Source organism: Setaria viridis, chromosome 1, assembly GCF_005286985.2.
Source record: "Setaria viridis chromosome 1, Setaria_viridis_v4.0, whole genome shotgun sequence".
In the NCBI taxonomy this organism is placed as follows: domain Eukaryota; kingdom Viridiplantae; phylum Streptophyta; class Magnoliopsida; order Poales; family Poaceae; genus Setaria; species Setaria viridis.
In genome coordinates, this window is record NC_048263.2 from 6,067,524 (window position 1) to 6,078,911 (window position 11,388).

The 11,388-nt window shown below is 46.4% G+C and overlaps 1 protein-coding gene across 1 annotated transcript; it reads left to right on the top strand.

Annotated features, from left to right (window-relative positions):
• Positions 1-5,210: 5,210 nt before the first annotated feature.
• On the top strand, positions 5,211-6,863 carry LOC117841602 (uncharacterized). The gene is made up of 2 exons (XM_034722029.2): positions 5,211-5,605; positions 6,430-6,863. The coding sequence occupies exons 1-2, from the start codon at positions 5,416-5,418 to the stop codon at positions 6,549-6,551; spliced, it is 312 nt and encodes a 103-aa protein (XP_034577920.1). The 5' UTR covers positions 5,211-5,415; the 3' UTR covers positions 6,552-6,863.
• The last annotated feature ends 4,525 nt before the right edge of the window (positions 6,864-11,388 follow it).

Consider the following 11,388-nt stretch of genomic DNA (forward strand, 5'->3'; position numbering starts at 1 on the left):
GCCGGGCTGCCAGGAATTCAGGATCGGACCCGTACGGCCCGATGCTGCTGTGCCCGTGCCTGTGCGTGCATTCACTCGCTGCTCGTCGTCGTCATCCAGAGCAGCAGCAGCAGCAGTAGTGTCTGCATGCATGCGCTGGGAATGGTTGAATGCGCACGTAGCAGCTGCTACACGTAAATGTTCTGGTCGTACGCAGAGGAGAGGATAGATAATACACGTGCTCGTGTGCACGTACTGCTGCTCCTATACGAAATTACGAATGTGTGGCGAGGCGATCGCTAGCGGACATACTAGTATGGCAGGCAGCAGCCAGATGCCATTCAATGTGTCGGCCTGGTCCTTGTTGCAATGAGCGCCGCGGTATGGAGGGTTTAGATGACAAGACGCGGTTTGCTCTATTTTAAATTCGAAAATCGAATCCTATACGTACCATCGAATCCAATGTTTTCAGAAACTACCAGAGATGGATTAATCCACAGTAGAGCTGAGCAAATCTCAGGTCGGGCTGACAAAAAAGCTCGGTTCCTTTCGAAACTAAAATCTCCATCCAAACCTGCCCTTTTAACTCCATTGGGCCAACAAAATTAGATCCAATTTAAGCTGGACTTAGACTCGCATTAGGTTGTCCATCCTTTTCCAGTGTAGATATAATTGATTTTATTATTCAGGCCAGGCTCGAGCCTGCCTATTTTTTCGAGCTGTGAAAATTAGCGCTATGCCCAACCCTAAATAAGTATCGGGCTAGGATGGAACTCTTTTGCTCTGGTCTACTCCATAGTTCTCTCAATCTCTATTTAAAATTACATCATCGTACTATTTCGTTTCGCCGGGACAAGGGTTTAACCAACCACTACTATTAAAATCTATGCATATGAAAAGGAAGTTGAGTTCCTTTACACAATGCAATACGCGGTAGCCACTCTGAACTGAATCTTCTCATAAGCGGCCAACAGTGATAGTGTATTTGATCAAGGATTAGCAGTTATTAAACCTATAGAAAAAGATGGAAACGATATATATACTACACACCTGTGGGTCACTTAGAAAAACAATGATGGTGGTGGGCACTGTTGCCCGTATAAGAAAAACTGCAGGGAATGAAGTAGATTCTTGTAGTGGCTGACTATATATATCACGATAAAATGTACTGTACTACCTCCGTTCTAAATTACTATTCGTTTTGAATTTTCTAAATATATAATTTTTATTATGTATTTAGACATAGTATATATCTACGTGTATAGCAAAACGAATAGTAATTTGGAACGGAATAGTTAGCTGCCTGGTCAGCGAAGAACCAACCGCATATGCCAGCAGACTGATCAGCTGCAGAAACTTTTATTTCTTTTCTACCGCGCCAATTCAAGAGCCATAGCTATAGATCTCAATCCGATCGCCTCGAAAGAGGGTAAAATTCGAGCTTCTTTCCCCAGTTCATTCACCACCCGCCTTCATTCCTCTCGCAATCATTCGCATCTCTCTCTCTCTCTCTCATCCATCAAACGCCTTTCGCCTCGCAGGGTGCAGGCTGCCTCGGCCAATATAATTCTGTTCTCTCCCACTTTACTGCCGCTTCTCACTCCTGGATCACCGCCATCATCACTGCCATCCCTCCTCCCCCTCCACGCCTGCTTCCTCTCTTCGCTTCTCTTCTACTTAAGTGCCACTCGCGCAACCCTACCCTGCTTCTTGCTTGCCTCCGCCATTGCCATCGATCGATCACTCCACCATACCTTTTCCTCGGTCAATTAATTGATGGGCCTCGAGCTCGAGCTGCTGTCCAGCAAGCTCCCGCCGATACGGACGGCAGCGGCGGCGGCGAGCCTGGACGGTGACGACAATGCCGTGCTCGATGGATGCTCCACTCCGACGTTGGCGGCTACCGTGCTGCCGCCGCCGTTAGTGTGCCCGCCGGCGCCGAGGAAGCCGAGGCCGCCGGTGGCCAAGATAAGGAAGCTGCAGCGCCGCGGGCGCCCCTGCGGACCGACGGCACTGCGGTCCGCGCCTGTGCGGTGGTTCATTGCGGTGCCGCAGGACGTCCTCGCCGCGGTGTTCGTCGCCCGGCCCGCCGCCTCGGCGCCGCCGGCGAGCAAGAAGATCCGCGTGCACGTCGTGGGCTGACAGACCCACACGGACACGTGCACGGTGCTTCCTTGATCGTAGCTGGTCGAGTTCTATAGGTGCATGCAGATGCATTGAGGTCGTCCATGGCGTCCTGGATTAGCCGTCCATGCAGTTCTTGGATCGCCAGGAGAGCTGAAGCGATGACCACAGCATTGTCTAGTTTAGTTTAGCATGCAACTACTCTAGCTGCTTATTAGCTTAATTACTTCAATTCAGTCTAGTTTAAAAGTTGGGGTTTGAATGACTACAATTGTATATGTATTGTTGCTGACCCAACAACTCTGGCTCCTACTAAGCTAGTAGCTCAGCAAGTTCATGATGATATGAGATAAGAGAACTAATGGACTTAGAAACATATGATTTTGCTGTGTATTATTAGCTCTCTCATGGTTATCATTGTGTGATTTCATGAATTCATGTTGTTCTATGAGATGATAATTTAGTGACATGGTTCTTGAGCCTTGATGAGCTTGTTGCAATGCAAGAGGCCCGGTAATTTCATTTTCTAAAACAAGGCAAGGCCATTTTGAGGTCAACCACGTACAACTGAATTCTCTTATGTTTTGTGTTATCAAATTAACTGACTCTTGTGTTTCTCTTCTAAGTTCTAAGCATGCTGATTATTAGTCAATGTCAATTTAAGCAAAATTATATATAAGAGAGTAGACTTAGAAACATATGATTTTTGCTGTGTATTAGCTCTCCTAGTCACCATTTTGTGATTAGCTGAATTCATGTTGTGCTATGACATGATATCCTGTGACGCGATCTTGCTCCCTGAGCTTTTTGCAGGGCCAGGTAAATCCATCTTCTAAAACAAAGCTGGCAAGGCCATTTTGAGATCAACTGAATTCTCTTATGTTTTGTGTTGTCAAATTAGTTGTCTCTTGTGTTTCTCTTCTAAGTTCTAAGGCTGATTTGACAATGTCAATTAAGCACGATGATGGTCTATTTTCTACATGAGAGAGAGGAGGGAGCATGGAAGAACTTGCAGGTAATGGCTGGAGAGGAAAGGGGCCTGGCAGAGCTTCCAAAGGGTGTCCTCTTGCCATGGTACTTTTGATACCTAAAAAGGGATGCATGCATGAGCAGGGGCAGGGCAATTCACAGAGGGGGCAGGAGAATAGATCTGGAGGGAAAAGGAGGTTAATGCCACTCAGATCTGAATTCCGCGGGCCCACTGCTGCAGGGGATTCAATGATTCTGTCTGTGCTCAACTGCTAGTGCTGCATTTTCTGGAAAAGCATATGGCAGAAAGTTCAGCTTGGTTGGTAGTGAAAGTCCATCATCTATGTGTGCTCATTTTGTAAAACCTAAAAATGTTTGTGGTTCCTAAATAAAACCCACAGATTGTTTGTTATAGGAGTAGCATTGCAGCACCCTCTAAAAAGACTTCGAGTAATTAACTGAACTGCAGTAGAGTACAAGTCATACAAAATTCCACATGTATATGATTGTTTAGTAATGGCATTTTTTTCTAGTTGATAAATTTACCAATATCGTCTAGGAAAAAAATCTCAATACGCTGGAGAAGTTCGCAGCCTTTTGTGTTAAAGGTACTAGAATAAAGTAGTATATGAGATGGTTCATTTTTTAGTTTTTTAAATGATTTTTTTTCCTTTTATAAAAGAGAACAGTGGCACGTACCCGGGTTTATTTGCAGTGAAGCTTCGCACTTTCACTACAGCCCTTTATCAACAGCACAAAATGGGTACCCATACCATTTTCTGAACTGCTCCGGGTTTATTTGCAGTGAAGCTTCGCACTTTCAGTACACCCCTTTTTTATCAGCAGCACAAAATGGGTACTCATACCATTTTTCTGAACTGACAGAGTGACAGTGCCCCTAGGCTCCCTGCAGGTGAAAGTGACTGTCCATGGCCATGGGTGAGATCGATCGATATCCATGGATCGACAGGCATAATGGCCGGCGCAGCTACGTGATAAATGATGTTTCTCCTTCGTCTCGAGGTTCATCTCGAGGCTGCACAGTATCCTTCTCTGCCTGCAAATTGCTTAGTGGTGGTGGGGTACACGTACTACGTGCCTACGTGGCACACATACACACACTTGCATAGGAGTATATACTTAATTTTTTTTTCAGGACCAACAGCAAGGGCACATACTGATATTGGACAGCAATTTGTGTGCGCATGCACGTATGTCCCCCCACCAACCATTGCATGCGTAATGTATATTGCGAAACATTTACGCCTTTGGGTAATAAGTAAAAGGCATTTTCTCTTTTGGGCATGGGCCCTTTTTACCGGCTCCTTTTACTACCCCTTTTTTCTTGGCCACAAAAGAGAGAGCTCGCTTTTTAATTATGTTCTTCCCCACCTCATAGCACCAATAATGACGCTGCCATTTCTTTCCTCCCTTCATACACACAAAAGGAGGTGGCAGTTACCAGTTAGTACCACGCTGCAGGCTGCAGCTGAAATTTCACCCTTAAGCCAGTGGCTTGTGAGGCATGGAAGATGGAAAGTGAGTTTCTTTAGAAGGTCCTATGCCTCTATTAGGAGTGTAGGATGAACTTGAACACACTTGGTAGCTTAGGGTGCACTCGAGCGTTAGTGTGAGTCAACAATGGCTGCCCATCATAGCGATAATGAAGGGCCTAACCGCCTAATTGAAGGCGCTTTCTCTGCATGCCCATCTTTGAAGCTTGAGTGTGAAATCACAAATGGCTACAGGAGTAGCGTTGCATAACGAGGCCTCACAAAAGTGAGAACCTCCTGATTTCTTCTTCTGGGCTATATCTACAGCACGTCTAGCCATTCGGCCCAATCCCTAAGCTTGCTTTAGAGAAGATCCTGAGGAAGACAGGTGACCCCAGCCCAACAGGTCTAGACATTCGGCCCATCTACTACATGCCTTCGCATGTCATCCAGCCCAACAGGTCTGCTGCTGTTTGCACCCCAAAGCCCATCATCATCAGTCGGCCCTTTGAACAAACAAGACTGCCCAGCATAGCCCATCCAGCTCGCCTCGGCCCGCCGTCGATGCAGCCGAGGTTGACCGAATCCCCAAATCCGCGAGCCGCGCAGCAGCGGAATTGCGTAGCGTAAAGCGACCCACCCGAGGCTCGAGACTGACCTCTTCTCTCCTCTCCCTCTCTCTCTCTCTCTCTCTCTCTCCAGAGTCGCAGAGCCTTCCTTCCCGTGCTCGCCTCCGCTTTCATTTTCCCAGCCGGACTGCCCCCAACCTAAACAGCACAGCTCCAGAACCTTCCCTTCCCTCCCCTCCCCTCCCCGCCTACCCTAGGGTTTCGCGCGCCGGCCGGGGGGCATGGCGTACGTGGACCACGCCTTCTCCATCTCCGACGAGGACGACCTCGTCGGTGGCGCCGTCGGGGGCCCGCGCGGCGCGCCCGTCAAGGAGATCGCCTTCGCCGCCGCGCTCCTAGCCTTCGGGGCGCTCGGCGCCGTCGGGGGCCTCTTCATGGCGGCCAACCAAGTCGGAGGGGACCGCGCGCACGGTGAGTGAGTCTCAGGCTGAGACGCCTCCCCTTGCTCTTCCGCTACCTCGTCTCGATGCGAGTCACTTAGGTTTCCTTCCTGCGTGCGCGCCCGTGAGGCGCTTTGATGTGCCTGGGATTCGAATCCTTGTTACCAGATCTCTGGGGGATATTAGCTTCCGGGTTTGATTTAGGTGCCTAGGGTTCGAGAAATTGACTTGGTCGCCATTAGTGGTGTCTCGGGTGCCAATTCTATGAAAGTAATTTGATTGTTTCTGTCACTAGCTTGCGCGAGTATGGTGACGATACAAGACAAAGAGATAATGTTTTGATTATTTTCCTAATTATTTATCTATTAGCATATGTTCCGAGCTTGAATTTGGTTGGGATGCTTACATTTGGGGGTTGGTGCCACGCCTTACTTGTCGGCAATCGGGTGAACTGTCCTGTGTCCAACAGTAGGAAATGCAGGTGCTTATCTGCCTATCAGGTTCTGAAATTCATTGTATCAGAAGCTACATGAGGTTTAGAGTACGTATAAAATGACATCACAAGATTGACCGAACGAGTGCATTTGAATGCCATTATGCACGGATGTAGATTTTGGTTTCATGCTAGGAATCTGATGTGTCATACATCTGTAGTTGGAACTAGTTGTGATTTATGTGTGGAAACTCGAGAATTTGCCTTTTATTAAGTACGGCTGCAATGTGAAATTGTGAACTACTTCAGTAGCTTTCATGAGACAACACCTCTGAGATGCATCGATCTAAATATGTGCTTCATATGCAGGAGCTTGTTCTTCATTTTTACCTGAACTTGCCTGTTTTCTTTTCTTGGAACAGGAATCTTCTTCATGATTCTTGGCATTGTGATGTTCATCCCTGGGTTCTACTACACACGAATCGCGTACTATGCATACAAAGGTTACAAGGGCTTCTCATTTTCAAACATCCCGCCCATCTGAAGAAGCAGTGTCATTGGTCTGGAGTTTAGATCAAAACTGCAAGGACCCTGCTGAAGTAGTGGCATTGCCTCATTGGCCTGGAGTTTAGTTCAAAACTACAGGTGCTCTGGTGATGATAGTGTAGACGCCCATCTGTTACATGTTTGTGTCTATTTCTTCTCAACCTCAACCTTGTACTGGGAATGAACTGGTGGATGTACAGATAAGTAGAGCTGCATATTATGGTGTGGCCACCCAGTGGAACGTTGTGTGATGTCAAATTACTGTACTGTGATACTTTGCCCCTTGATTACACAGAACCGTTTCATAATATTCGCAAGACTTCGTTCCAGTACAAATAATTATCATTTCAGAGTTGTTTTTATTTCCAAATTTCAGCTATCCCCGCCCATGTTGTGAGGTTCGTATATATGTTACATATTAAAATAATTAACCACTATATTTGCGTTGTGATAGTGGCAATCAGGTTTCTGTCTTACGACTGGGCGGTTAAACTCTCATATTTCAGGCTTCACGGGTGTGTTCTTATCTGTTAACATTCGTCCAGTCTTCATGCCTCGAGGAGCCCGTGACGGTAAATGAACTTAAATCAGTATGAATTCAAGTCGAATAGAAAAACACGGGGCAAAACTAAGAGCACAGTAAACGATCGAAACAGGGCTGCCAACAAACAGGAAAAAAAAAGAATCAAAATAGAGCTGCCAACAAAGAGAAGAACCAGAGACTGGACTGTGCAATTGAAACTGTGGCCGCATTGAATTTGGAGGGGGCAGAAACAGACACGACGCCCCATCCAATCGTGTATCGGCGTCGATCTGGGCACCTTGCAAAGGGCGTTTCGTCCATGGAGGAAGAGACGGCACCCGTTCGTCTAATAATGCCGTCCCAACACCAAATCCTGCAGTTCCAGCAGAAATACCAGATCCAAACCCCAATGGTCTCTACTAAACGCAGAAGAAAAAGAAGAAAAAAAAGCGATTATTTGGGCGTGTGTTTGTGTTGCTGTGTGGCCAGGTATTGTGGCTTGGAACTAAAAGAAGATGGATCTCCAAACAATCTTCTCCTGGCGTCAATCTGGGCTCCATGCGGCAGTCAGGACGCCATCGAACGGCGCCTGCTGTTGACTCATAATATAGAGCCCGATTTCTCGAATTCGGATCGTGAGCGGAAAAAGAAAATCAGAAAAAGAAAAATGAATCTTTGCATTTAATCCCTACCGAGAAGCACAAGCAAATTTCATAGCGAACAAATCGAACAAATCCTAGAGCAGTATCCCAAAAACTAGATCTGAAAGAGAGGGTAACAAAAGGAGAAAATGGAGAGGAATTCGCCGAGAACGCGGCGTAGCAGTCTAGCGGCGGCGGCGGCGGCGGCGGCGGGAGAAAATAAGCACGGTGGGTTTAGGGTTCGTGGAGCCCTCTGTCTTATAGGCAGCTGCCAGCTAAACCAGCCAGTCAGAGAGCGACGCGTGTCATGGGCCGTGGATGGATGCCGGACTCTACCTGGACCAATCCCAACGAGCAGCTGGGCTCGAGTGAGGCCCAATAACGTCGCGCGCCGGCAAGGGGGCTTGCGGAGCGGCCGCCGGTTTCGGGCCGCGGCTAGAAAAGTATGTGACCTTTTTTGTTAGGATTCTCTCCATAGCCAAAATCTACATCGACACAAAAAGTCAGCCCATGATGCATTTTGTGTCAGCACTTGACAGTAGACACACTGGAAAAACGGGAGTGAGTCTCAAAAAAAAAAAGAAAAGGAAAAAAGAGAGTAGAATCCTGCGGTAGGATTGCTCTACTGGGGAGCAAAACACAGGCAGGAATTTTGCCAGTTGTAAAAACGTGGAACGTCTGAAAGTGACTGCCAAACTAAAAAAAAAAAGCCTTGAATTATGTAAGAGCACAGCCGTTGCGTTGCGATTAACTGATCACTGACCAACCGGTGGTTTGCTTGTTGATGTTGTGCTGAGAAGCCTACCGATGAATCATTCCCTTGATTGAAGAACATTGAGGATTACGCACTGCGTGCAAGGCAACTTTTGACTTCATTATCATACAGTTTGTAATTGTATAATTGTATCACTGTAGACTAGGGAGGGAGACGTCTAGAGGAATCTTTCTTTGTCACTCCGGGGGTCAAATCAAAGAGTGCGAAAGGTATGTCTACTGTTTTCGTTCAGCCGGCTTACTCGTACGTCACAGGTACCATTATTACAGCTTTTGACAAAACCAGTTCGGTGCCCTAATGGTCTCCATCCACTGTTTTTCAAGCTACGCGCTGGCATTAATTCACGCAGGTTAAGTTCACCATCAAGTGCCCAGCAAAGTGTGGTCAGCAGCTAGGATGCAAAATCCATCGTAGAAACACACGTACGGCAGATCAGGTGTCTTTCCTCAACGTCTGCAAAGAAGTTCTTTAGCAGAAAAAAGGAAAAAAAGAACGAAGTGGCCGTTGAATCTCTGCTCTCCGGTAAGTACAGCAGCTGTCGGTTGTTTCTACTTGTGGCGGTGAATTTAATTACTGACGGTCTGACGCTGACGGTTTAAAGATGATAGCTGCGGTGCTGAATTCACAGGCATGGTATGGTACAAAGTGCTTGTTCTTGGCTTCCTGATGAATCATCACGGCTGAAGTAGTTGGGTGGCGCCCTGCTCATTACGCTTGGGGCCACCGGTGCACTACTGCACTAGTGCTCACCTCAATCAATTCCGCAAGACCACAAGGCGGGCGCATCTTGGAGGGAAGCTGGGAGGATGGAGGGTCCATCCCATGGAATCTGTCAGAGAAATTTTCCGGTGAGTTTTTGGCCCACCTCAGTTCATCACTTCTTCAGGGGTAACCTTTTTATCACCAGCTTCTGCCTAGTGACCTCATGCAATTACCAGTCAGCAACTCCTGCACGTCCGTGCGCAGCCTGCATCGCGGTACTGTAACTTACTTCATTTAGAAAAATTGAGGCCCATTTCCATTTAGACTACAGTATGAATATACTCCCTCCGTCCCAAAATAACGTTTAGCTTTTTCAAAAGTCAAAACTTTTTAACTTTGACCAACAATATCTCTAAAAATAATTTATTTCAAATAGAAAAAGTTACATATTATAATAGTTGGTTTCATGATAAATCAACTAACATTATTTTTATATTATTTTTATATTATTAGTCTCTATTATTATTTCTCTTTTCGCAGTCAAAGTTGAAAAGATTTGACTTTGAAAAAGTTTAAACGTAGCTATATTCTAGGACGGGGGGAGTACGATGATAACGTCCAGTAGTCTGGGGCCACTACTCACTAAACGTTTCCAAATTTTTCATTCATAAAATCCATGCTCTATTTTTTTTATGACTGAGACTGAGATGATAGCGTGATCATCCATGTGACCTCACATCCCCATCGCCGCATCACAAAACATGTTTCTATATTACCATCAGTCGCCAGCACGTTTTTGCTTTTGCGAGAAGCGGATGTGACAACTGCTTAGCCTCCTCCTCCCCCTGATTATTAATCACCCGTCGTCCATCGACATCGTCCCCTGCTCCCCTGACCTAACACCGGCACCTATCAACGGCTTTCGTTCGTGTGGCCACTTGGTTCCTTTGCAGATAAGGATCGGCAGATAATTACTTGTCTCATTCTAAGCCATGCTTAGCGGGCGAGGAGACGACAGCGCACGGGAACGGTGTTTACCGCGATGCAGGCTGCCCTGTCGATCACTGTTTTATTATGTTTTTTTTCTTGATGACAGCGGCAGGTGTAGGCTTGACGGCCAAGGCAAAGCTTTCAGAGCTGCTGCTACCACCAGTCCACTGTGGATTATTGCTTTGGTGGAATTAGATTGGACGGCACTTGTTTGGTTTCTCGACTTGAGGAGCTAAGGGGGTGTTTGGATCCTGAAGCTAAAGTTTAGTTCGTGTCACATCGGATATTCGGATGCTAATTAGGAGAACTAAACATGAGCTAATTACAAAACTAATTGGAGAACCCCTAGGCTAAATCGCGAGACGAATTTATTAAGCCTAATTAATCCATCATTAATAAATGTTTACTGTAGAACAATATTGTCAAATCATGGACTAAATAGGCTTAATAGATTCGTCTCGCGATTTAGCTTAAGGGTTGTGAAATTAGTTTTATAATTAGTCTATGTTTAATACTCCTAATTAGTGTCTAAACATTCGATGTGATAGGAGCTAAAATTTAGCTCGGGGATCAAACACCCCCTAATTTCGATTTTTGAACGAGGAGCTGATTTCGACTAAAGTTTGTCAAATGTTGGTTGGTCTGGTTTGATTTTGGTTAATACCGGGCTGGTGTTCCTCTCGCAAATCAAGTCAGTGACTCCTCTCGCAAATCAAGTCAGTGATGACCGTTTGGTGTCTCAGGTGTGCGCCTGCTTGGCTGCTTGCGGGGGGGAAGGCCATGTGACGTGATGCCGCCGCCGGTCGCCCTGCTGCCACTGCTGCTGCTTTCACACCAATCGCCTCGCGCACATTCGGCCACCTGACGAGACGTCCTGGGCGCGCGGAATCTCCGTTGCTGCAGAGGTACATTGACTCCTTGCAAATTTTTTTTACTCTTCTTTTGCTTATGGTTATTTTTTTTTCTTACCGCCCAACGGCTCCAAGAGAGCCAGAGACTAGTGTAGCGGTGACTTGTTACTCTGACAGAATGTAACGGCTCTTCGGTGAATCCCATTATCTGCTTAAACTAAATCTATGTTGGTTAACAGTTAACATTACCGATTCGCTTACCTAGCAATGGCTTGCTTGCATATGCATCTCAGTGCCTACCATCTAATCTCTAGAAACAAGGTTACAGAAGTTGTACCCAAATGGTAAGAAAA

Coding starts and splice junctions, on each gene's coding strand:
- LOC117841602 (XM_034722029.2), top strand. CDS start 5,416: ATGGCGTACGTGGACCACGCCTTCTCCATCTCCGACGAGGACGACCTC. Junction 5,606..6,429: donor CGGAGGGGACCGCGCGCACG/GTGAGTGAGTCT, acceptor TTCTTGGAACAG/GAATCTTCTTCATGATTCTT.